This window comes from Eptatretus burgeri, chromosome 4, assembly GCF_056783735.1.
Source record: "Eptatretus burgeri isolate ZD-2024b chromosome 4, Ebu_testis_v1, whole genome shotgun sequence".
NCBI classification, from domain to species: Eukaryota; Metazoa; Chordata; class Myxini; order Myxiniformes; family Myxinidae; genus Eptatretus; species Eptatretus burgeri.
This window is the reverse complement of record NC_140964.1, coordinates 28864439-28892359: the sequence shown is the minus strand read 5'-3', so window position 1 is coordinate 28892359 and position 27921 is coordinate 28864439. Positions and strand designations below refer to the sequence as shown.

At 39.7% G+C, this 27921-nt stretch overlaps 1 protein-coding gene and 1 long non-coding RNA gene across 3 annotated transcripts in view; one reads left to right on the top strand and one right to left on the bottom strand.

The window, feature by feature from the left end:
- LOC147027704 (SHC-transforming protein 1-like) overlaps nt 1-10086 on the top strand; it is a 91247-nt gene extending 81161 nt beyond the window's left edge. For both annotated transcript variants that reach the window (XM_085877247.1, XM_085877246.1), the window contains exon 13: nt 7051-10086. In XM_085877247.1, the coding sequence (XP_085733373.1) occupies nt 7051-7185 (135 nt within the window). In that variant the 3' untranslated portion in view covers nt 7186-10086. The remainder of the gene's footprint in view (nt 1-7050) is intronic.
- Nucleotides 1-22796, bottom strand: part of LOC147027703 (uncharacterized) — a 38743-nt gene extending 15947 nt beyond the window's left edge. Inside the window, exons 1-2 of the long non-coding RNA XR_015057222.1 lie at nt 22532-22796; nt 5800-5941 (exon numbers count right to left, since the gene is read on the bottom strand). This is a non-coding gene — a long non-coding RNA (uncharacterized LOC147027703). The remainder of the gene's footprint in view (nt 1-5799; nt 5942-22531) is intronic.
- Between the last annotated feature and the right edge of the window lie 5125 nt (nt 22797-27921).

Genomic DNA, 27921 nt, shown 5'->3' with positions numbered 1-27921 from the left:
GTGGTTGATCAGTGTCCCAGACGAGATACTGTTCTAGTCTTGGGGGATTTCAATGCATCGACTGGAACTGATGGGGATGGTTATGAGACATGTGTTGGTCCCGATGGGTCTGGAACTGTGAACCAGAACAGCACTAAGTTCCTTGACTTTGCAAGAAGTCATGGACTTAAGGTGGCTGGTTCATGGTTTCAGCACCCACAGGTGCATCGCTGGACTTCATATTCCAATGCAGGTGGTGTGGCAAAGGAGATTCACCATGTTCTCGTTGATGGTTGCTGGAAGATCATCCACAATTCCAGGGACTATTGGAGTGCTCAGTTCCTCAATATGGACCACAGGCTCGTTATCATTCAAAGATTTTTACAAATCTATAAAACATCCGTTTGTGATGTATGCTGGTTTTGAAAGTATCCTTGAAAAGATATATACTGTTTCTCCAAATCCAAATAAATCATACACAAATAAATATCAAAAACATACTCATTGTGGTTTCTGTTATTATATCAAATCATCTGTTGGTGATGAATACAAGTTCGAACTTTATAGAGGGGAGATGCCTCAGAGGAGTTTGTTAGACAATTGGAAAAAGACTGTATAAGACTAAGAGAAATAATGGTTAAAACCTATAAACCAATGTCATGAACAAAGGGAGAGAAAAAGGAATTTTGAAAGAACAGTATCTGTCATATTTGTGAGGAGAAAATTGAGGGAGAGGTCAAAGTTCGGGATCATTGTCATCTTTCTGGAAAATATAGCGGTCCAGCTCGTTCCCGTTGTAATCTTAATTACAAGCCCCCAAACTTTATTCCTGTCTTTCTTCACAACAACGCTCACTATGACACATCTATTTAAAAATGAACTTTCAAAGACATCTGGAGATATTTCTGCCATTCCTAACACAGATCAAAAATACATCTCATTCACAAAAATAATTCATGCATCCACCATAACCCATATCAGATTTCTTGACACATACAAGTTTATGGCAAGTCCATTATCTAACTTAGCATCAAATACTAAAAACTTACCAAATCTTAAATCACATGTCTCAAATCAAGAAGAGATTGATATCTTATCACAAAAGGGAATATATCCGTATGACTGCATGGATTCATATGAGAAGTTTAAAGAAACAAGCCGGTGGGCAACATGGGTGGTCGCTATGTAATTGCATACTGGTCATACAGTTTTTAATGGATCGGGCTGAAGATTTTTGACAAAGAGGTTGATTATCGTGCACATAAAAGTGCGGAAGCCGATTTTTTGATTTTCGAAAAATATCTATATGTATATATAAATATTTTTCGGATATTTTCAAAAAATTCAAGTCCCGTTGCTTGACAACGATCGCGTCCATAGCAACGGTGCTCAAAAGCATACAACTAGATCCTGGTATTAACCTACCAGTCAGGTTTCATCAAAATCGGTTCACTCCTCTGGCCTCCAGAGCTGTCCATTACATACATACAGACAGACGGAAAACCTTAGAATAACGGTAGTATAGCGACTACCCAACACAACTTCCTTCAAGCGAAAGTTTCTATGGTAAGTTAAATAAAACTTATATTTCCCATAGAGATTATACACAAGCTAAAAAGGTTTGGGAGAAGTTTAATATAAAGAATCTTGGAGAATATCATGATTTGTATCTTAAAACTGATGTGTTTGAAACTTTTAGAACAGTCTGTCATAATAAAAATTCTTATGGATTCGACCCCGTTCACTATTACACAGCCCCGGGTTTAGCTTGGAGTGCTATGTTAAAAATGACGAAACAGAATTTGGAATTAATCAGTGATATAGATATGCTTTTAATGATGGAGAAGGCTGAAAGAGGAGGAATATCTCAAGTATGTTCCAAGAGATATGCTAAATCAAATAACAAATATCTTCCTGATTATAATAAGAATGAGGACAACTCTTACCTGCTGTATTATGATGCTAACAATTTGTATGGGTGGGCTGTGTCTCAATCTTTACCTTATGGAAAACTTTAATGGGTTCAAGAAAAACATTATGAAAAAGTTTTACAAAGCATTGTTGTCTTCTTTCAAAAAGAATTGGATGAAGCTGAAGTTGGATATTATTTTGAGGTTGATTTAAAATATCCAGAAGAACTTCATCACAAACATAAAGACCTACCTTATGCCCCTGATAAGGAAAGTCCAAGAAAAGAATGGTTAAGTGATTACCAACAGTCATTCAATATAAAAGGTAAATCTCCAGAAAAACTACTTACTACATTAAATGATAAAGAAAGTTATGTTTTGCATCAAAGGAACTTGAGACAATATTTATCTGCTGGGTTGAGAGTGAGGAAAATTCATCAGATTTTGAAATTTAAACAGTCATTGGTTAAATAAGTATATTGATTTTAATACAAAAAGGAGAACAGAAGCAAAAACAGATTTTGAGAAGGACTTTTATAAATTATTTAATAATGCTGTATTTGGAAAGACTATGGAAAATATTAGGAATCGACAAAATATTGGACTTTCTACATCTTGGAAACAGGCTTCAAAGTTAATTAAGAGACCAAGTTTTGAGCGAGCGGAGGTGTTTTCACAGAACTTTTGTGCTATTCATTTGAAAAAAGAGAGTATTGAAATGGATAAACCTATTTCTATCAGAACAACAATTCTTGACTTGTCAAAGTTGTTAATGTATGACTGTTACTATAATAATTTAAAATCAAAGTATAAGGATAATGTGTCATTGTTAGATATGGATACAGATAGTTTTATCTTAGAAATTAAGACAAGTGATGTATGTAAGGATATGATTGATAATATTGATATATATATATATATATATATATATATATATATATATATATATATATATATATATATATATATATATATATATATATATATATATATATATATATATATATATATATATATATATATATATATATATATATATATATATATATATATATATATATATATATATATATATATATATATATATACACATATATATATATATATATATATATATATATATATATATACATATATATATATATATATATATATATATATATATATATATATATATATATATATATGCCTGGTGTTGGCTTAATGGTTAGGGTGGTGGGCTTAGGATCCGAGAATCCTGAGTTCAAATCCCACTCGGCTGTTGAATTAATACCAGGTGGGGTTGACTCTGCCTGTCATCCTTCCGAGGTCGGCAAAATGAGTGCCAGCATGCTGGTATCCTGTGTCGGAGTGGCGACCCGTCCAGGATTGTACCCAATAGCCAAGGAGACTGCTTCGGCAGCACCAACGCTCTGCACAGAGTATGGTCCCAGTGGATGGATGGATATATATATATATACACATATATATATATATATATATATATATATATATATATATATATATATATATATATATATATATATATGATACAAGTAAGTATAAGTCAGGTGATGTGTTGTTTTCATCAAAGAATAAATAGGTTATTGGTAAGTTTAAAGATGAATTGGGTGAGAAGGTCATTAGTGAATTTATAGGATTGAGATCAAAGTCTTATGCTTTCACGTATATTGATAATAATAACATTGAAAGGTGTGATAAGAAGCTAAATACAATAAAGAAAAATATAATCAAGGAAACAATAAACTTTAAACATTATAACTATTTCACCTTAAAGAAGGAAGAGTGCAGAAAAATGAATATAATAAGAAGTTATATACATCAATTATATACAGAAGAAATAAATAAGAAAGCATTCGGAGCTTTTGATGATAAAATATATATTTCAGAGAATGGAATTAATAGTCTCCCTTATGGTTGTAAGTGTAAGTTTTAAGATATTGGGTTGGGAATTTTAACAGGTTACCGCCGTCTTTTTACTGATTTATAAATGAGAGAACCAAGCAATAACCAAACCAAAGAGTGGAGATGTAATCAGCCTTGGCATTTAAATGGGAAACATAAAGAATGTGAGAAATATCAAACAAGGCTTATTGAAGAAATAACCAGGGTAAAAGTAGAGAAAACAAATAAGTGGATAAATTTAATTACAAATAAATTGGAGGATGTAAAGAAAAAAAAAATCCTTAAATGGACTGAAAACTTTGATGTTTATCAATTGAACAACAGAAAAACAATTTACTACAATCTCAAAATTATATGTGGCTCAGGAGGTGGCCAAATAAGAGCATTAAGAGAAGTTTATCATTTCATTTCTGCTCAACAAAGACATTTAAACCAAGAACCAAGTTATTATTTGTGAATATACTCAATAGAAATGAATGTTATAAGAAAATTAAGTTATTCCTTGAAGTGGAACATGAACAAATATTCGTTGGTTTGCTCTTTGAGTGGAATGAAAATATAAAAGGGAAGAAGTTCTTTCATCAGTAAGTCTCAATCTTTCATCATCTCAATTTTACATTTGCTTTTAATGGAGGGAAGGGGATAGGTGGGGAGAAAATCAGTCTCCTATTTTGCGCTTTTGGGGCTTGAGTCAATGTTTTTCCCTTTTCCCCCATTCATTTGAATGGGTGTCCCAGAAGCCCCATTTATCATCTACTCTGGTCGAACTTTGTGTTCAACGAGCGGTTGCTGAGAGAGACTCAAATGAGATTTGTTACCTGCATATTCCGTGAGCATCAGCTGCGGCTGTATGGACATGTGACTCATTTTTCTGACGCTGATCCTACTTCCCAGTTCCTCTCAGCGAGGGAACCTCTTGAGTGGAAGAGGTCAATGGGCCGACCATGTGTCTCGTGGTTGCAGGGGGTTTTGTGGAGTCTGTGGGCATCTTTAGGGTCTTTTGGGGTCTTGGGGGTTGTCTGGGTCTTTGGGATCTTAAGAGTCCTCATGGTCTTAGAGGGTCTTCAAAGGTCTAAAGGGTCTCAACAGTCTAAAGGGTCGAAAGGTACATTCCAATAGTATGTAAATAATAGACATATAGTCAGACGGCTGGATGGAGGGACGGAAACACGCCGATACCGAGCTCTTTTTCTGTATGGATGTTTTGATTTCCATGTCAAATTTCATCTCGAAAGCAAATGGTGAAATTTTGCACCCATTTGTGTTAATGGACATGTGCCAAGTACATGAATTTCAAAAATGTATGAAACACATCCTTGCTTGTTTTAAGTATGCAGTGCTCCTCACAAGAGATTAAGCAATAAGTGTTTTGAGGCTTTAATTGTTTTTATGATGTGTTCAAACAGATCTGTACTCCATACACTAATGTGATATCAGTGGAAGCCAAAGTGAAGTTGTTATGTAAAAATAAAACATGGCTGTCTGAAATTAGGATGGAAATTGTCAACGGCACCAGTCTCCCCAAAATCACAGACAGGCTGCTATTGTCAGAAATGGCTTTAACAATGTGTGTGACAACCATTGGCCCCAATACAAGCTTGTGCATGTCTTGTCACAAACCAAATCGGATAATCCATCTCTGAACAGGTACCATCGAGAAAGTATGAAAATGATCCCAGCCCTAGCTGGACTCGGCTATGATGAGCGCGGCTTCAGGAGACAGGACTTCATTTATTAGAAATGACGTGGTTATGAGAGGATATAATCAAGATGTTTTAAGATAATAAAGGGTGTGGATAAAATAAGTGCAGAAGAGTTTTTCAAGGGGAATAAACAGTGATAGCACCAGGAAACATGGCCTACGAGTGAAGAAGAAAAGAGTTAGGATAGTATCAAGGCAAGGGTCATTCAGTCAGAGAGTAGTTAGTACAAGGAATTGTCTCATTAGAAAAGTTGTGGCAGCAGAAGGAGTAGAAGGGTTTAAATTGGAATCAGATAGGTATACCTGGATTCATTGGAGATAGAGGGGTACAAGGATATTGGCAGGACTTGTCAGTAGCTTCTGTGTGGATGGGTGATGCTTTCTGTGGTTGGTGCAATACAGACATTCTTTCTTTGACCAGGGCCACTTCCATTTGAACAAGAGACTGCAGGCAGAGTTAGCAACCACAAATATACCTCACTCGGACATCCCAGGCGCATTAAAAAGTCAAGAATTCATGCAAGCCAGTCCATGCAAGTGATGTTGTGGTCCTGAAGTGCAGCATTGACAACGTGTGCATGGTGTTGTTGGGAGTTTTCACCCATAAAGATTAAGTTAGGACGTTACGTTTGAGCCAGATAGATGGCTTGAGGTGTACTAATCTCATCCCTGTGTCTGACACCATCTATAGCACCCCTCCAAATGATGATCGGATCAATTGTTCAGACAACTTAAATGTCAGTGCATAATTTGATTGACAACTTGACAACTTCAATACCAGATAAATAAATATCTTGCTGTTTTTTTTAAAAGAAATTTACATTTTCTGTCTCTTTTAAACAAAGGCTGGTTGACATGTTTTAGACTTTTCAATGATCAGTGTTTGCATAACTATCTAATTATGCACCTTGAATATTGTAGAAAATAAGTTTTACAGTCATCTTTATATTAAATTTTTTTTTTTGGACTCCCAAAATTTCACTTCGGGCAACCAAAAAATTAACATTATAAAAAATGGGTGCCCAGAAAGGTACTCTTAAAAAAAAACGTTATTGTGGAGCTCCACTTAAGCTTTGGGGTGATAAAACTTTTGTTGTTAAAATGACACCCAGCCAATGCAAAACTGACTTAGACCACAAAGGTTGTCATTTTGATGAACATCATTCTTGTGCAGATATGTACTCTGCATAGGTTTTGTGGGAGATGTGATTTGCATTTGAATTTCTTGGATTAGGATTCAGGTGAGGATAACTTTACACGTTGCACGTCCTGTTGCCTGATTGAGTTTCTTTCCATAATAGCCACGATTTGAATACACATGACTTAAGACATTTCTGAACTGTGAATACATTGGTTATTTGACTTTTTAAAAAATGTTTCCAAAATATTTTGTGAGGAGTACGTTATTGGAATGTACAATGCGTTATCGGAGATGTGACATGACGGTTGGAATAGTTGTTGCGACACCACATTTTTGATATGGACATGCTGAACATCTCTCTTGGCATTATATTCTGCTCCTCTGTTTTGTTTTTTTTTTTGTCCACCAAATAGGTTCGTACCAAAGATCGTGAATTTTCCAACGTTTCTCACCTGATCACCTACCACCGTACCAACCAGCTGCCCATTATCTCCGCTGGGTCAGAGCTGTGTCTGCGACAGCCGGTGGAGCGCCTTGCCTTTGATTGACTGTTTGTCTAGCAATCTTCATTGACAATCCCAGCAGAATTGTTTGTTGGCTTCTTATCATTCACGTACATATATGTTCTCATCCTGTGGATCTCCAAAGACTTGTTCTTCCAGGTCATTCTTCTTGTTTGTGAAGTGGCAGGGTTGAGTGTTCACGATAAACTTTGCTGTTTGATCTTGTTTTATTATTTGTACAACTGAACTATAGGAAATTTGCAGCAACTCATCAACACTGTAAGTTTCTCAAGAAAGGAGTGTGTCACATTTTGGGCTTTTTAACCTCCCCCCACCCCATCTATTCTGAGTCATTCACTGCATTCATCTTCTTTTTGGCAGTTCTAAAGTTTTTTTTTGGTTTTTTTTCTGTCCTTTTTCTTTCAAAGCGTATTTCCATCTCAACTTCAACAGGCATTGTGAACTGTTTATTAATCGCAATACGACTCTACTTCTGTATATTTAATACAAACTCCCGGCTGTGTTGGAATAGCCAAAAGCACATTTGTATTGGCAAGATGGATCAGGGTCAGGAATTGATGGGAATTGATGTTTCACTGTGAAAGTTATGAATTTAACAATAGCACTAACAAGGTTTGTTTATCCCAACCCTTCAGCCCCAATTCTTTATTATCACATTTTGAAAATTGGGGGAAATAACTCGAATTTTCACTGTACAGTATTGTTCCTTTAAAAAAAATACTACTGGTACTACTTCTAATTTTATGGCACCAATTATTCCCACTTTCCTGTGGGTTGGCTGCAGAATGTTTTGAGTTTATTTTTTTTTCATGGCCAGGCTTCATGTTCGACTGAAGGTTATTTGATCAGGGTACTGGTAATAACTCGCGTTCTCTTCTCCAAAGACACCGTGGGATCTTTCACATCTTCCAACTAATGCTGGCAGATGGGACTCCCAGTTTAATGTCCATCCAAGGGATAGTGCAAACATTGATGCCTCACCCTGCCTGTGAAACACCAGGATGACAGTTTATTGCTGGGTCGGGGTTCAAACCCAGGCGAGACAGCTTATAGAAGCGAGTGTGCGTACCTCTAAGGCTATCCAATCAGGCCAGAAACTGATCCTTTTTTTATCCTCATATTTAGTCTCCGAGGATACAGCATGGGATCCTCCATGTTTCAGATTGATGTCGGAGGTCACCCACTTTACAAACAGTAGCTCTTAATCCTCGTGACTTCTTTGGTGGGAACATTTGAGCAGGTGAAGACAGACATCTATACTTTGATGGATGCTTCAAAATGAGCTTCCGTCTTTAAAAGTTTTCGACAGATTACCTTTGGAGATGTTTCATTATGGCTCTTTCCACCGAAATGAATGTAAAACAAGAAAACAATCTTTGTTGTTTTTCCACAAAGAAACATCGTTAAAATTGGAATTCCTTGTAAAACATGTTTTCTTTATTCCCAATTAACAATCTTGTTTGCTTTGCAAGACGTCTCATTTCTGACTAACTTTCTTGAGTGCAATTTTAATCTTATTATTATTTTTATTTGACCATCAGTCATAATATCAGTACCCCCAGGTTAAGAGAGATTAATATTTGGTTACTGATTGGGTTTTGGAGAACTTGCTGAAGGAATTGTCTTTATGGCTTGACTTGAATTTGTATGACGAGTTTTTGAAAATCCCACTTTGCTGGTTTAACAGTAAATATTGTAGGTAAGAGATTGCTGTGTCAATGGATGCTGAATTGGTTGTTGCATTGATTCTTGCATCTCCCACAACCTACACATTAAAAGCAAATGCAAAACATAGATCTGCATGGTAGGTCTTCACTGTAAACCTTGACAATGTTATATTTTTTATGCAGTTTTACATGTTTCTGAATTGTACTTGTGTGTTCCTTCGCCTAATTTTCCAATCCTGGAATTTCCCGTCAGCATTTTGGGTAAGAGGTGTTAGCAAATGTAAAAAGAGAAACGTGCATATCGTGCATATCGCTGGCAGACTTTTACTGCAAAACTCAATCGAGAACTCTTATTGTTTATCTCTCTCTCCTCTCTCCCTCTCCCCTCTCCTCCTCCCTCACCGCCTCCCTCTCCTCATCCCTCTCTCTCTCCTCCCTCTCTTTCCTCCCCTCTCTCCTCCCCTCTCTCCTCTTTCCCTCCCTCTCTTCTCTAATGATGGATATCTCTCTGTTTTTGGATTAAAGAAAAGGCACAATACTATCCATGTACACTCATTACAGAACGCAGAAAGAATATCACCAGATTATGAGACGTCTAACTGTTCGTTATACATCGTGTTCGCAAAGACCACAACATTCACCATGACTGGTTGATATTGTACAAGTGTTTTGGACATTCGATTTCAAGACAACCATTTGATAGATATCGAGCTATGATTTCATTTCCCTCATAGGTTCAACAAAGCAATGTTTCTGGATATACAGGTGCTGGTCTTTTGGAAAAAAAAAGAAAAAGAAAAAAGAAGTCCATCAAGCTCCAGTTGAGGTCACGGTAGGCTGTTCATAGAATCGAAGAAGAATGGTCCTTACTGTTTTGTGCTGAAACCAATTCTTAGATAAAACAACAAATGATATCCTTGTTGAACCCTTGTACGAGAAAAGAAAGAATGAATGGATTGTGATTCATCATCTGGTTTTGAACATCTGGTGATCACGGTACCTCTGTTAGTATCACATGTTTAAGGTGTAATTTTTTTTGTGGTTCTTTGTCATTTGCTTCATGCCAAAGGTGTTTGGGTACATTTCAAAAAAAATGTATTTATATTTTTCTACTCTTAAAACACGTGAATTTTTTTTCTTCTAATGGTACTCTGTAATTGGTAATCACCACTGGAGCTCTGGCATATTTACGCAGTTGCTGTTCATATGTATTCTGTGGTTTGTGTTTTAAACAGCTAATAAAAAGCCTTAATTGTTATTTCTAGCAGCTGCCATCAATTATTTATTTTTTTGTGAGGATTGGGGTTTTGTTTTGGGTTGTGGTTGGAGGGTTGGGTGTGCATATTGGGGGTCGGGGGTGAATATAGGGGTTGGAGTTTAAAAGTGGGAGTGTAGATGTGGTGGTTGAGATTTGAGGGTGGGATGTGATTGTTGGATTTTGAGGATGGGGTGTGGATTGTGGATTAGGGTTATGGGTGTGGATGTGAGGTTTATGAGTTGGGATGGTGCAGTGGGAGGTGCGGGTAAGAAACGTAATTCTGGTAACTCGGGTGAATAGGGTTAGACCAGTGAAATAGCTTCAAGGTGAGGTTTGCCGGTATGGCAAGGGACACGTGAATGTGTAAAGCAATTAAATCTTGCACATCCCCGTAAATCCATCTAAAGCATTTGAATTAAATCTTGTAAAAATTTATCGTTCTCATCCTCTTTCTGCCCTTTTCATCCTTTAACTTGTGCTAGGTAATGTGCCATCTGCCTGGAAATCTGCCAACCAAACGGCACTACATAAAAATGGTGCAAAAACGGATCCCCTCAATCTCAAACCTTTCAGCTTACTTCCAATCAGCAAGGTTATTAAATTATTCATTGTAATTGATATGAAATTCTTCTTTTTCTCCAACAACCTCATCTCAGATCACCAATTTGGTTTTTGACAAGATTACTCCATCTTGGACATGCTGCTTCTACTCACCCAGCAATAGATGGAGGCCCTCAATGTCAGACATGAGATCAGGGTCACCTCTCTGGACATGTCTTGTGCTTCCGTACAATCTGGCATCCCACCTTGCTCTCCAAATTGTCTGCCAATGCAATCCAAAGCAAACTCCACTCTTGGATTACTGACTTCTTCCACTCTCGTAAAGGCCCGGTCACACCTTGACGTTTTAGCCAGCGATGGCAACGTATTAAAATGTATGTAAAACGCTGGCTTACGTTGAACTTTTGATGTTTTTTTTAAAAGATTCGGATGTATTCATAGCGACTTGGTCTTATGTATAACGCATTGGTAACGGACACAGAACGTTTCGTTGTTTTATAGATAACTTGTACCAACGAATGCTGAACCTGTTGTCGGCCTACACAACCGATGCCCAACGATCGTCTAACTTAGGCATAGCGCGTTGCACGCATCGCCGACGATGTCGTGACGTAGCCTATTAAAAGGCTGATGCACAAGGATTCGAATCATAACTGCCGTAGAAATGGAAGTGAGAACATCGCGGTCACACCTTGGCGATCTTGCCAGCGTATGCCGACCTAAGAAAAATGTGTCTAAAACGTTAGGGCACGTCAAATACGGTATGAGTAAGTTTGGTATATGTGAGTAGAACGCTAAAGTACGCTATCATACGTCGTAGTAAGTAGAGTACGTCAAGAAATTTTAAACATGTTCAAAATTTTTGGACGTACTCGGCGTATGACACACGTTCCGCATGCGATGGGGATAAGTTTTACACACGATATGTGGACGCTTACACACGTCCACAAACGCTACTTATAAGCTACTTATAAGTCGAAACACGTCGCGGTAATGTCTTTTTTACGCGAAACTTATTTCTAACTTATGTTTGACATGCTTTGAACCAATTCTTTGCGTAGTCCCAACACACATCGACGTATGTAGACGTATTCCAATGACATCTTCCGGTCGACAAAAAAAATAAATGAACGTGTTTCTAGCTTACAACTGCCATATAAAGACGTGTTCCCAGCGGTTTTGGGAATTGGTATATAAAAATGCTGCTCATAAAAGGGGAACCCAACAGTGTTTTCGAGTCCTTTTTGAGTAGATGTCCATGTCAGCAGTAACAGTATCAGTATCAGTATTAGTATTAGTAGTAGTTTGTTCATGTTGGCAGTAGTAGGTGAGTGTGAGGGGGAGGGTGTGGGTTATGATGGATCGTCCTTGCGTCCGCGTGTCCACGGGAAGGAGACATCTTTTCACCATTGTTCGAAGTTCTTCGCGGCTAATTTTTTATGGGGCTTTTTCAACAATGAGCTATAGCTTGTTTTTACGATTTAGGTCTATTCATAACGGGTTGGACAAATTCACAATGAACTAATAGTGTGCATAGAGCGCTTTGATTACTTATAGATACGATATACCAATGAATAATTATCGTGAAGCCGGCGTTCACAAACTATGCCCAACGATAGCCTAACTTATCCATATCGTGCGGCAGTTTATCTTTGCCGGTGACGTGGGGTTTGCTATTCATAGGCTGCCACTCAACGATTTAAATGGCTGCATCTCCACTATTGAAAGTAGACGCTTGCGCTCAACAATTGGATTTTTTTTACACTCAACGACTTTTAAACGGTACCACTCAGCTATTTTCATTGTTTACAATGAACGATTTGAATTGCTGTCACTCGCCTTTGTTTTTTGACGCTGGCGCTCGGAAATTTTAATCGTTTCTATTGAACGTGCTAAATCGCTCAAACCCCACTATTGAAAGTTGACACTTGCGCTCAACAATTGGATTTTTTTTACACTCAACGACTTTTAAACGGTACCACTCAGCTATTTTCATTGTTTACAATGAACGATTTGAATTGCTGTCACTCGCCTTTGTTTTTTGACGCTGGGGTTTGGAAATTTGAAGCGTTTCTTCTGAACGTGTTAAAACGCTCAAACTCGACTATTTTAAATAGACACTGCCGATGGACAATTGGAATCGTAGCCAAGCTAGACATCGAAGTGTGAACATCCTCGTCATGCCGATGAAAAGTTTGAAGAATGCTGCACATTAGTGTCCTGGCCGTGGCCGTGGACGCTGACGCAAGTACGATCCATTATACCGACGTCTTTCAGCCTATGAGTAACTTAAAAGTAACGTCTGTCGATGTGTGGCAACGATCGCGTAACGTGCCAACAACACGTTAATCATCGGTTAGAAATAAGTTTCGGGTACGCTAAACATTACCTCGGCATGTCTCAACTTATGATTAACTTACAACTAGCATGTGTTGACGTCTGTCAACGATCGCAGACCGTGCATACAACTTGTGGCCAGCGTAGCGGACCGTGTGAGTCATACGCCGGTATACATCGTGAAATTTCAAGCATGAAAAAATTTGAGGACAACCAAAAAGTACAACGTTTAAAGCCAGCGTACAACGACGTATGGCAGTGTTTTTCAGCGTGCTCTCAATGTTATCAAAACTTACCCATAACGTATTCAACGTGTGCCAGCGTTTTAGAAAAAAAATCAAAAATCGGCATACTTGGCTAAAACGTCAAGGTGTGACCGGGCCTTAAGCAGTGTGTGACTCTCAACGGAGAGTCCTTTCTTATCCTCTCCCTATCAAGGATGGAGTACCCCAAAGCAATGTTCTAGGACCCACATTATTCCTCATCTTCATCAATGATATCACACTCTCTGGAAAAGGCTCTTTATCTCCTTGCCGATGACTCCACTCTCTGCTGTGATGTCCCTCATCCTTCTGACAGATAGACAGCAACGTCCCTCTCCTCAGACCTTGGCAAAATCACAAACTGGGCAAACACTTGGAATATGTCTTTCAATCCTGAGAAATCCCTCTATCTGTCTCTCTGTCTCTGTCTCTCTCTCCCCCTGGTGGCCAGTCACTCTGTGTGTAAGTGTCATGGCAGCGTATTGGTGCGTGTGTTAACTCTGTGTTGCCCCTTGTGTTCTCTTGTCTACCTTACCCAGCTGTGCAGCGTTTTCTCTCCCCTCCCCACCCCTCCTCTTGTCCCCCCCCTCATTTCCCGAGTTAGAAAGAGGGAGGGAAGGGCATTTACGGTACTTATTCGGTACGTTCGTTGTGCTTTGGGCGGTGGCCGTGCCGATCTACTGTTGCGCATTATTAGTTTATCACGTTTATTTATTTATTTACTTATTTTGTATTTATTATGTATTTTCCTTTTGTTTAAATTATTCTTGTTTTTCGCGACCCGTCGAAGTTTGAACGGTGTTCGCCGATTTATTTTTTATCCATCCAGCCATTGAAGAGTCATGGTGGGTGAAAGTTCGCGGTCCGCTTCGTTTGAAGCGCTAACCAGGAAACATGGTTTTGTTTGTATTCCTCCATCGGAGATCGACATGGAGAAGTTAATTGTTGGTGTCGGTGAGATTATCGGGATTGAGAATATTAAGGCGGTTTTCCGAATGAACAAAAAGATTGTTTTTTTCATTTCTCAAGTGCCAATGGTTGTTCAAGTCGTCGAGCGCGGACTTTTCTTTGATCCCGATATTTATGTTCCTTTTTCCCCTCAGGATACTCCCGCAAAAAAAGTTGTGATTTCAAATTTACCACCTTTTGTGAAAGGTGATCAGATTGTATCCCAGTTAAAACGATACGGTACGGTTGTATCCCAATTAACAATGATTCCATTCCGTAGTCAAAATGATAATTTTAAACACATTATGTCATTTCGTCGGATTGTTTCTACGATTTTACCGCCAGGTGTTTCAGGGTTTCAGGCAATCCTTCCTTTTAAAATCGAAGGACATACTTATATGGGATATGCGAACACTGAAACCCTTGTGTGTTATAGTTGTGGTGAATTTGGCCATGTTAAAAGATCGTGCCCCAAAGACATGCCGAATAAAACTGGTAATGAAAGCTCCTCATCCCAACAAATCCCCGTCCCAGATAATGCTCTCCTTACAGAAGCAGAAGCTTCCCATGAAGCACCTGCTCCTACTCTGGTTAATAAAAGTACAAAAAGATCTCTTTCCCCCTTCTCAAAGCGCCGCTGAGCCCGGATCAAAAATCCTCGCTGCTTCAGCGGCTCCTCGCTCCTTCGCACAGATGGTTGTGGGGACTTGCCCTACAACACAGACCCCATGTGCTTTGGTTTCACCAGTTGATTCCTCATCTGAATAACGTGCTACCTCTAAAATGTTGTGTAACGACGCGACTGTTACCCTCTCCCCTCCACTTCTTCCTCCCCCTCCCCTTGCCCCTTCTGCATCTTCTTCTTCCTTCCCTGCTCCTCCCCCCTCCTCCTCCTCCCCTCCCCTTCTCCTCCCTTCTCTCCTCCCTGGTTTGCAACCTCCAACTATTACTACCAGTCCCTCCCCAGATTGGACTTACCCCCTCCATACTCTCTGAGTCATCTCAGCCTTGTAGTGCTCTTGTTAAAGATAGCAACATTGCCATCACTATCGTTAATGACACATCCAAGGATGTAACCAATGAGAGTGTTCCTCTTACATCTTTAGTCCCTCCTCCTGAATTAACCATAGAGATTGAGCAAATGGGTGAAGGCCCTGAGGAAATTGAGGACTATGATTCAGACAGTTGCTCCTCTCTGACGTCGAGCGCTTTTGGTGAGGAGCTCCCCCCAGATAGTAATCTTGATGATACTTTAATCTCTACTTCCGATATCTGAGATTTTTTACAAAAAAACTACTCGAAAAAAGCGAGTAGATCGAAATTATTTTTTCCCAAACTTGCGTGTCTTTGTCCAGAAAGCACAAATAATTGTTAAGAACCTGGAAGCTGCTGCCATTTCCAGCGCTTCTTGTAAGAGACTGAAAAAATATATTATTAAGCAAGGAAGCACTTGATTGCATAAAAACTTCTTGATTATGATTATAGCAAGTTTAAATATAAACGGAGGACGTAATCCTTTACGTAAAGTCCAAACCATGCAGATAATTAATAATGTGAAAGTTGATAGTCTTCTTTTTCAAGAAACTCAGGCGACTGCAAGTTGCACGGCAGACTGGAGGCTGAAGTTGAAAGGAACTTGGTTTTTTAGTAACACAGACTCCGTGAGTGCCGGTATTGCTTTTTATATCTCTGCACGTCTTCCCATCTCCTCTCTTGTTTCTAAAGAAATTGTTCCTGGATATTTAGCTGTAATTGATTTTATATATAACCACTAGCGGTTTTAATTGTCAATGTTTATGCCCCGAGTGACAGTACAGTCAGGACAGCCTTCTTCACTGAATGCTTCACTTTCCTTAATCATCTCACCCCCGATACCCTGTTGTGTTTAGGTGGTGATTTTAATTGTACATTAGATCCAGTCAGAGATCGGAACAGCCCTGAACCTCACCCAGCTCGTGCTCGGCCTTTGTCCACTCTCTTGTTACATGATCTTGGTGATGTTTGGCAACTACAGCACGGGAACGCCCAACAATTTACTTGGTGTCGTTGCTTGTTAAATAACATTTCGCTTGCAAAGCTTGATAAATTTTACATTAGTCTCTCCTTTTTAAACCGTGATAAGTTTTACTAACATCACGCCCTCTGGATTTTCTGATCATTTTTTAATTAAAATGCGTCTTTCTTTTCCCCGCGTCCTCAGAGGAATAATTCTCATTGGTCTTTTGACACCTCTCTTTTAAATGATTCCTTTTTTAAATCATCTTTTAAAAAATTTTGGCTTCGAATTCTGGAATTACGGAACGATTTTACAAATCCTTGTCAATGGTGGGATTATATAAAAGCACAAATCCGAGTCTTCTGTTAGCAATATAGGAATAACCACAAATGTAAAGCAAGCTAGGATAAGTATTTTAAAGAAAGAAATCCTCATTTTACAAGATAGCACGATTAATATTGATAAGGATGTACGATGCCGGCGGCTTTATGAGAAACAAGCCCAATTGAATTGTTTTATTAGAGAAGATGCTCTCGGAGTGCGAACCCGACTTGGAGTGAAAGGCCTGTCGACTTCAGAAACTTGCTGTAAAGACTTTTTAAACTTTGAAAAAACTACAAAGACTAATCGTTCACTGTAACGCTTACGTTCAAGTGATGGACAAATTATGGAAGACAATGCTCAGTTGAAGTGTTTTATTAGGGATTTTCACAAGAATGTTTTTACCACAAAGAAAAGTAATGAACGAGCAATGTCTGATTTTACCCAAAATCTACCACAATTGGAAGAATCGCAACAACATTCTTCAGAACAAGATTTTACTGTAGATGAACTTTTAATAGCTCTTAATGACCTTCATGATCATAAAGCACCTGGCGTTGTTGGTTTACCTGTTGAATTTTATGAAACATATTGGGATTTGCTTGGACCACCACTTATAGATGTTTTTACGTTTACTTTACAAGATGCTTTGTTACCTTTAAGTTGTCGCCGTGCAGTCGTGTGCCTTATCCCGAAGAAAGGAGATCTCCAGACCTTGCAGAATTTGAGGCCTATTTCTCTGCTTTGTGCGGATTACAAAATCTTTTCCAAGCCCTTTGTAAATCGTGTAAAGCCTTTTCTTAGCTTTTTAATTCATTTTGATCAATCTTTTTGTATTCCAAACCGGTCTATTCATGATAATATGTTTTTTAATTCGGGACTTGTGGGATGTCTGTGCTCTTCAAAAGCAGAATGCTGGTTTGTTTGTACTTGACCAAGAGAAAGCTTTCGATTCTGTTAGCCATGAATATGTATTTTACACATTAAAACAGTTTGGTTTTGGGCCAACTTTTATATCCCATGTCTCATTGTTGTATAATCATGTTTTTAGCATCATTAAAGTTAATAATAGCCTGTGTGCACCATTGATAGTAGAAGAGGAGTCCGTCGAGGGTGTCCGTTATTGGGCATTCTCTACTCTCTCTGTATTGAACCCATCCTAATTCGCCTTCGTGATAGTCTACCAGGCTTTCCTGTGATGCCATCTGAAAGGCCAACTGTTCTCTCAGCATATGCTGATGAATTGGAGCAAATGTAAAGCTCTATGGACTGGCCATACCCCAGCTGTTGGTTTGCCTCATCTTCCCAGAAACCTGCAGTGGGAGAAGGAAGGCATCTGCTATCTCGGTGTGTACATTGGCACCCCAGCTTTTATGGCTCAGAACTGGTTAAATACAGTTAACAAAATTGATAATAGACTGGAGCAGTGAAGAGGAATATTACTTACCTTGTCGTACAGAGGTCGTGCCCTCGTGATCAATAACCTGTTGGCTTCCTTGTGGCACAAAATGATTGCCCTGCGCCCTCCTGAAGCACTGCTGCTGACAATCCAGAAACATCTGCTTGATTTTTTTCTGGAGTGGCAAACATTGGGTCAAGCCTGAAGTCCTTTACCTTCCATTGGTAGATGGTGGTCATGGTCTTGTTGACATTCTCAGCCGACTGATGGCCTTTAGAGTTGCCACTGGCCACCGCTTTATTTTTCTGCATCACTGCCATGGCGCCCCACTGCTAACCATTTGCTGAAAATGGCTGGCATGCTCGACTTCATTCAGGAACTTTTTCTCATAGACTTGCAACATGTGGACATCTCTCCATTGCCTTTTTGTTTCCAAGACATGTTGCAAGCCTGGCAGCCTCTTGGAGTGCACCGATATATGGCTCACGACAACATCAACAACTTTCTCGACAAGCCGATCTTCTACAATGCACTTTTTCCGAACATTCCTCGATCACGTGCTTACACACAATGCTTCATAAACTCCGGTATACGTTTCATACGAGATCTGCGGAACGAGAACAAAACATGGCACTCAGTCAGGAATATTGCGACTACCATTGGAATGCGCTCTTTGAGAACTGTTTCCCAGCTCGTCCAGGAGGTTCTGTGTACCTCCAGAAGTTTGGGACTCCATTTTGATACCACCAACGCTGTCCCTGGAATTCATGCCCCCTTCTTTCCGCAGTTGCGTATAACATCACTGGCATTAACAGCAACTGTGATCTTGTCTTCCTCTCCAATTCCTAGTGTTGCTAAAAAGTGCCTGTACCACCTTTGTGTCACCATACGGCATCCTAATGTGTGCTAAGATAGTTTTGGATCCCGATGGAAGGGGATGTTGCCTCTGGGGTCCCCCCTGTGCCCACAATAGGCTGCCATGTATTTCCCACCGATTGTAAAACGGACTGGTGATATTGTTGTGGGGCCGGGTATCGGTGGCGAGCACGACCGCTAGAGGGAGCAGTAGAGTCGGCTCCACCGAACACGCGGAATTTAGGTCATGACCCTCAGATAAGTCCGAAAATGCACGGGTCCCTTACAGGACCATGAATTGGCAATAATTTGACTGCGTGGGGTAGGGTTAATTGCCAAACTTCAATATACCTAATTACCCACGCGGCAAAGCTCCCGGGGAATTCACACCCTCGAGCGGAACGAGCCATTACCGTGCCCGAACCGTGTGTAACCCGAGCAGAGATTACCGAGACCTGTCGGTCCAAATGAACAATTTACTGCCTCGCTCTTTCTCAACACACACCGTGCCAAGCCAAAGAAAGAAACAGAAACGAGCTGCAACATTTAACAAAAGGGATATTTATTTATAATGGGGCAGGAGAGCACGCAAGAAGGCAGAGTTAACCGAATAAAAGGAATGCAATTTACACACACGGCACTTAAACGTTTCTACTTAAAAGACGGGCCCACACACAGACACCCCCCCCCCCAAAGAAATGGTGGCCGCGGCCTTTGTTGCTACCCCCAGCTCGGAGGGAAGGTGAGCTGGAGGAAAGAGACTGGCTTGGACCTTCCCGTTTGTGCGATTCTCGACGATCTGGCCCAGCGGGACTCAAACCCGCAACGCAATGCCGCTCCAAGCACCAAGTACGGAGGGTAGCATCGGGTGCTGGCACGCTCCACCGGCAAAACAGGCGACGAGGTAGACAAAGCAAGTCAGCTCGGCAGGCAGGCAAGTGATTCTCCTCCGGCTCACAGGCAGGCGATTCACGGCTGGAACACTTTTTCAGCCTCAAGCAACGAACCCTCCGACTCTCTCACCGGGTCGCCCCCACACAATTATTTATTTTTCTTCGCAGGTGGGAGGGAACCGTCTCGTGTCATTCCCTCCTCATTGGACAGGCGTGTCGGGCGATCTCCCGGCCATCTGAGATTGGCCGGGGAGGGTGCTCATGTCTCCGCCCCTCGACCAGGAAGTCGAGCAGCAATATGTTGCGCTGGCTTCCCATTGGCCGAGAGGCGGCAGACGTGCTTGCACCCCTCCGATTGGCTGCGCGGGGCGCCATGCCCGTATTTGGAGCGAAATCCAAGACGCCAACGTCCAAGGAAACCCCGCCTGGCATATTGGACTCCGCCCACATACGTGCTGACACGCACGCGTGCAATGGTGCCGATGGAGGATGGTGGAAGGAAGCGATGGCAGGTGTCGTTGTCGTTGTGAAGTTTCAAATGTAAAAATCCGAACTATAAAATAACTCGCAGCGCACGTACAATTATTCACCCATTAAACATAAGACGGGACCCTAAGTAGAAACACATACTTACCGATATTGCTGATCTATAGGACCTGGCTGTTGTGTGCAGTCAGCTTCCAAATTCGCAACAATATCTCTTGGAGAATTGTACATCTGATTTTACCTACGAATGTTTTATTACATCATTTTAATGTTTTAAATTCTGTTTCGTGCCCCTTTTGCATTCCTCTGAAGATTTATATCATGCCGATGTTGACTGTGCAAGACTGACCCCACTTTTTAAAAAAATTTTGCACAATTGTGCTGTCATATGAAAATTGTATTTTCTTTATGTACTTTTATTTTTGGATCACCGTTAAATTCCAAAAGTCATGTTGAATCTGCTCTCGCCAATTTTATAACAGCTGAAGGGAAATTAGCAATCTATAAAACAAGGAGAGCAAAACTTCTTGCAAACCCTGATGCTGATTACAATGTTTTAACTGTTTTTGTGGCCCTCGCCATGGCCAGATTACGTGCAGAATTTTATTTTCACCAAAATATTAATAATCGTGAACTGTTTAAGCAGAAATGGTGTCACAGGATTGCTTTGTGTAAAGTAGACCACAATGATCTTATCATTTCATTTTAGCTGTGTACTTGACCTTTTTATTATGTCTTGTGTTGTATGTTTATGTGTAACTTTTTTTCTAAGCTTGTATAAATAAAGGTATACAAAAGTGTCTCTCTCTGTCTCTGTGTCTCTGTCTCTGTGTCTCTGTCTCTGTGTCTCTGTCTCTGTGTCTCTCACAGGACCATGCCACATCCTTCCATCTACTTTCTCAACAACCCTCTTGAAGAGATTCACTCAAAACTCTTGGGTCTCACTCTTAACCATGATCTCTCTTGGTCAAGCGACATATAAAAGTTGGCCTCCAAAACTAGATGCCAACTCGGCATCCTCCATTGTGCAAAGTCGTTCCTTGGCACATCTGAGCTCCTATCCACTGGCAAGGCTTTCATCCGCAGCTTGATGGAGCTCTGTCCTCCCCTTTGGGCCAGCTTCCCTGCCTGGCATCTTTCTCAGCTTGACTCCCTGGAAACGAAGGCTTTCGAGATCATTGGAATCTCTCACTATGAAGCTGAGTCTATTGATCTGCCACTTCGCCATCGCCAACAGATCAGTGGTCTCTCTGATCTCTTCCATCTCATTTCTGGTCTTGCACCCTCTACCCTCTCCATGCTTTGTCTACCCCCCCCCCCCCCACAGTATCTGCAGGACGTATCCAGTCGACCAACAACCCCCTCCTATTGAAACTGCCTAAATCCAGAACCACTGCTCACCTGCACTCATTTATTCCTCTTTTTCCCCACCTTTGGAACCACATTCCCTGCTCTCTTCAATGTCATTCTTGCTTCCAGGTCTTCAAAACAGCTGTTCACCACCATCTCAAATCATCTCCCATCCAAAACCATGATATTTTCTACACCCATAAAACCATCCTCCACCCCTCCCATAGTCTTGCTTTAGGTATCCATCTTGTCCACCTCTTGCGTTCTCCCCTACCCCTCATTAAGGCGCTGTCACACCTTGACGATTTAGCCAGCAATGGCAACGTATAAAAAATGTATGTAAAATGTTGGCGTACGCTGAAATTTTGATGTATTTTTTTTTAAGTTTTGGTCGTATTCATAACGTGTTGGTCGTATGCATAACTTATTAGTAATGGGCACAGAACGTTTCGTTGTCTTATCGATAACTTATACCAACGAATGCTTAGCCTGTTGTCGGCGTTCACAACCTATGCCCAACGATAGTTTAACTTAGGCATAGCGCGCTGCACGTATAGCTGACGAACTCGTGGCGTAGCCTGTTAAAAACCTGCCGCACACCGATTTAAATCGTAACCGCCTGAGAATCAGAAGTGTCAACATCGCAGTCACACCTTGACGATTTAGACAGCGTATGCCGACCGATGAAAAATTTGCTGAACCAAGCTGGCACACGTCGAATACAGTATGGGTAAGTTGTGTATACGTTAAGAGCACGCTGAAAAACGATGAAGTATGCTGTCGTATTTTGTGGTACGTCTCGAAAGGTCGTGAAATTTCAAGCATGCTGAAAATTTTAAGACGTACTCGCCGTATGGCTCACACGTTCCGCTACGCTGGTAATAAGTTGTAGGCACGATATGCGATCGTTGACACACGTCGACACAAGCTCCTTGTAAGTTACTCATAAGTCGAAACACGTCGAGGTAATGATTAGCATACCTGAAACTTATTTATAACCTATGAGTTACGTGCTTTGAACCTATGTGTAACATACCTCCAACGCATATTGACGTCTTCTGGACGACCACAGAACTTACTGAACGTGTTTATAATTTACAGCTACCGTATAATGGCGTATTGGCAGCGTTTAAAAAAACAACAACAACAACAATAACTTCCGATATTTCGTCACGTGCTGTTACGTCACGTCCGATTGCCTCTTCAGTTTGCACGTCTTATTCTTAGTTCCTCCTCTGTGAATATTTTCTGTTTGAGGATATTGTCACGTCGACGTCGAAACTTAAAAGCAAATGTCTGAATATATTTTAAGATTCGTGATAGACTAAAAAAAAAACAAAACAACAACAACAACTTCAGATATTTCATCACGTGCCTTCACGGAGCCAAGGAGAAAAAATGAAAATGTGCCTTGACGGAGAAAATAAGTTTCGGGTTTGCTAAACGTTACCTCGACGTGTTTCGACTTATGAGTAACTTACAAGGAACTTGTGTCGACGTGTGTCAACTGTTGTGATAATAAAGTGCCGTACTGTAATTGGCGGCAACGGAAATTGGGCGGATGTGGCAGCACTGGATATGAAGATCAATGCCTGGTGTTGATACGTATACCACGTACTCCGTGGAAAGTCATGCTGGAACAGTAATGGTATGTTATATACTATATTAGGAATAATGTACCCTGAGGAATGTAATTGGTATTAGAGTATGGAGTTTAACTTCGTTATTATGTGATGCGTATGTGGTATTTGCCTTCAGTATTATGTGTACTAGTTATTGTATTTTGTTATTCTTACCCTATGTATATTTATGTTGTTGTAGATATGCATATGGGTTTTGTGAGAATAAAGCCTATCGAAAAGGTCTATTGTTGATTACTACAACATCAACGATCACATATCGTGCCTACAACGTATTCCCAGCGTAGCGGAACGTGTGAGCCATACGGCGAGTACGTCATAAAATTTACAGCATGCTTGAAATTTCACAACGTACGAGACGTACCACGAAATATGACAGCATACTTCATCGTTTTTCAGCGTGCTCTTAACGTATACACAACTTACCCATAACGTATTCGACATGTGCCCACATTTTAGACAAATTTTTCATAAGTCTGCATACGCTGGCTAAATCGTCAAGGTGTGACAGCGCCTTTACCTGCATCCCTTGTTTGTCCATCTGTCTACTTTCTCCCTCCACCCCACTGTTGATGTTTACCCTTTCTCCTGCTGTTCCCTTTGTTGTTTTGTGTTGTGTCCTGATTTGTTTTGTGTCCGCACTCTTCCACGAGCCTAGACCATGGATAAAAAAACATTGAAAACATAAAACAACGACGCCATTATTCATAATTCTCTGAGCGGGGATAAATTGTCCCTGTGCTCTCAGTCGCCTTGCCATTGGTTGTGTCGTGTTGTCATTTGTACGTGCAGAAATACCTGAAATAATTTGGAACACCTAAAATATGCGAAAATGCAAGGTCTGCAATGAAGCTCCAGGACTGCTGTTTTTTTTTCTCGATAGGAGGCAGCACTGGTTTGGGTTTCGTAATTGGATGTGCATCGTAATCTTCCTGACAATACTGTGTTAGCCGTTGACTCAACTTGTTGTGTTTTGTAGCTGTACTGGAGTTTTGTTAAATTACAAATGTTGCAATTGTGTTCCAAAAATGAACGACAAATTTATGGAATAGAGAATCATCAGGTTTTTGGTAAAACTAAACAAACATAGCAGGGACATTTTTGACAAGTTGCAGCTGGTGTACGGGGAAGGTGCAATGTCAAGATCATGTGTGTTTGAGTGGGCCAAGAGCTTTGCAGAAGCGAGAAGGGACATGAATGATGACATGCGGTTGGGATGCCGATCGATTGCTAAAACAGCCAAAAATGTTAAAAGGCTGAGAATGTTGGTCCGATTTGACTGACATCCAAAATTCCAATGAAAGGAACTAATTTTGCATCAATGGAAGAGATCCAGAGAGTTGGGACCAATAAGCGAAATGGCCTTTCAGCCGACGACTTTCAAGGCTGCTTTGTAGCAAGACAGCGACATCAAGCGTGCATACACTTCTCAGGGGGGAGACTACTTTGAAGGTGACCACAAAACATAATTGGTCCATTTGAAATAAAATTTTGATTGCTTTAATCCTCAAGCTTTATTGTCGGACCTCGTATACCTAAAATATATATATACATATACATATATATTTGAGAAAGTTTGTGTTTGTATGTACATCTTCTCCTCCCAAACAGCCAGTTGTAAATTGGTCCACATATGCAACTTTTCACGAGGAATCTGCTGCTGTGTATAATAGTTTGCAAGTGTGAGGCCTTCATGACAAAAACTTGATTTTAATCGAAAAAGTCGAATTTTATGTTGAGAAAGATAGGCGATAAAAATCGATTGTTTTTTCTCTCTCGCATAAACGACGACAGAGAAAGTTAACACAGTGTTTTATATATATATATATATATATATATATATATATATATATATATATATATATATATATATATATATATATATATATATATATATATATATATATATATATATATATATATATATATATATATATATATATATATATATATATATATATATATATACATATATATATATATATATATATACATATATATATATATATATATATATACATATATATATATATATATATATATATATATATATATATATATATATATATATATATATATATATATATATATATACAGAAAATGATAAGAGAGAGATATATCTTGCATCAACGGTGGCTTGCTTTATGCTTTATACTAACTACATCATCACATTATATGTATGCTTTATGCTTTATACTAACTACATCATCACATTATACGTACATATCTATCTTCCATCTATAATCTATTATATATTTGAGGAAGTTTATCAGCTGTTTGGTCAGTTTGCCAAAAAATTGTTACAAGTTGGAGAGGGAAGATTTCGTTCTGACAGTAATGGCACGATGGACCCAGCTACTGTAAGCACAGTGGTCAAGACAGCAGACGACTTGATATCAAAGGTGTTCCCCCAACCTGCAACATCATTACCTAACACACAAGTGGCTACGTGAGAGAGCAATACTTGCGCCAAAAAATGTTACGGTCAACAGCATCAACTGGCAACTGTTGCAAGCACTTCCAGGAAATAGTCATACCTTCAAATCAATAGACACTGTTGTGGACCAGGAAGAAATAGTTCATTACCCTGCAGAATTTTTAAATTCCTTGGAACCTTCAGGTCTACCGCCACACAGACTTGAGCTAAAAAAAATAATAGGCTCCCCAATAATGCTGCTGCGTAATTTGGATCAGCCGCGGCTATGTAATGGCATAAGTCTGATGGTTAAGAAGCTTATGCCACATGTAATCGAGGCTACTATTCTCACTGGGTGCGCCAAAGGAGAGGATGGAATTATACCTCGAATTCCACTCGTACCAACAGATGTGCCCTTTCAATTTAGGAGACTGCAGTTTCCAGTATGCCTAAGTTTTGCCATGTCCATCAATAAATCCCAAGGGCAAACATTGACAGTTGCTGGACTGCATCTTGAGGAATCCTGCTTTGCTCATGGACAATTTTATGTAGGATGCTCAAGAGTTGGAAGCCCCAAAAATCACTTTATGCCCCGACTGGAAAAACCAAAAACATTGTGTCTCCTGAGGTTCTGACATGACAGTGTTCCGAATTCACAAGGCTATGCTGGGTACAGATCTAATATCATATAAGCTGGGGCTCATCGCAACTCCAATCCAAATGAGTACAAATTACATATATATCAATCATGTTTCATGGAACTTAATATAATTTCTTTATTGCTGCAGGTATTGCTCCTGACCAGTTCCAATATTTGGATGTGTGGGTTTCCTCTGGGCACACCAGTTTCCACACGTTTTAAGAATGATTTTATTTCCATGGGTTGTTTACCTTCCGACACTCCGGTTTCCACTCATTTTTGAATTAAAGAATTTCAAGAAGAAAAGACAAAATATTATGTTCAAAAATAGTTTCAAATGAAATAAAACTGTTTTTACTTTCACTTAATCCTGTGTTCTTATTTGATATCCATGAATTAGCTATTTGCCTATGCCATTTACACAATTAAATTAGGAAATATACTATTCTATTGAGCACGTATCTGTAGCACAGTGCATTACACACCGGACTGCTATATATATATATATATATATATATATATATATATATATATATATATATATATATATATATATATATATATATATATATATATATATATATATATATATATATATATATATATATATATATATATATATATATATATATATATATATATATATATATATATATATATATATATATATACATATATTTATATATATATTTATATATATACATATATTTATATACACATATATTTATATATATACATATATTTATATACACATATATTTATATATATACATATATTTATATACACATATATTTATATATATACATATATTTATATACACATATATTTATATATATATATATATATTTATATACACATATATTTATATATATACATATATTTATATACATATATATTGTTGTGGTTGACCAAATTCGCAAACCACCATTCAGGTCCCTTAGGTGAGATATCTCGGTAAGTATATGTGTAGTTAGGCCCAAACCCGTTGTCTAGAGGGAATAAATGTCATTCATGGGGGCTGCGACTCTTCAGGATAGCCGTTTTTCTTTTACTATCTTTATTTTGGACCAACCGCCATTATTGCCACCACCAACCACGTCTCAACAGCCATCACAACAACAACCACCAACCACAACGCCGCTTCACCACAACCACCACGACCTTTACCGTCACAACTCGCCACCATCGCATCACCGTCATCTCGCGCCACTCGTGGGCACCGATGCTGGACTCGTGTAGAGCGCGCACCGAGCAACGTGTTCAAAAGCATCGCGGACTTTCCGCAGAAAAACGGATCAAAAACGACTCACGCCCACTTTTGTTCCGTCCAATCGGTGAGCGAGGGGCGATTTGGCCCCGCCTCCAGAGCGTTGGAGGGCGGTCGCTATATGCAAATTCATGGATCAAAAAGCATTCACGCCCACTTTTCCTCGGGCCAATGGGGAGCAAGCAAGAGAGGTGAAAGGTCGGAGGCAGAGGGTCAAAGATGAAGGAGCGAGGCCACGGGGGATATAAGCGACCGCGTTCGTCAGTCGAGTTCAGTGCAGTTGGGAGTGCAGTTCGGTTCGCAGGAGGAAGAGTTCGCAGTTGGAAGTGAAGAGGCAGTTGAGTTCGCAGGAGGAAGAGTTGAGTTGGAAGCGGAGAAGCAGTTCGCAGTGGGCAGTTCGCAGTTGGGAGTTCGCGGAGTCGGAGTGAAGAGGACGGAGCTGTGGAGAGGCGGCGGCGGCGAA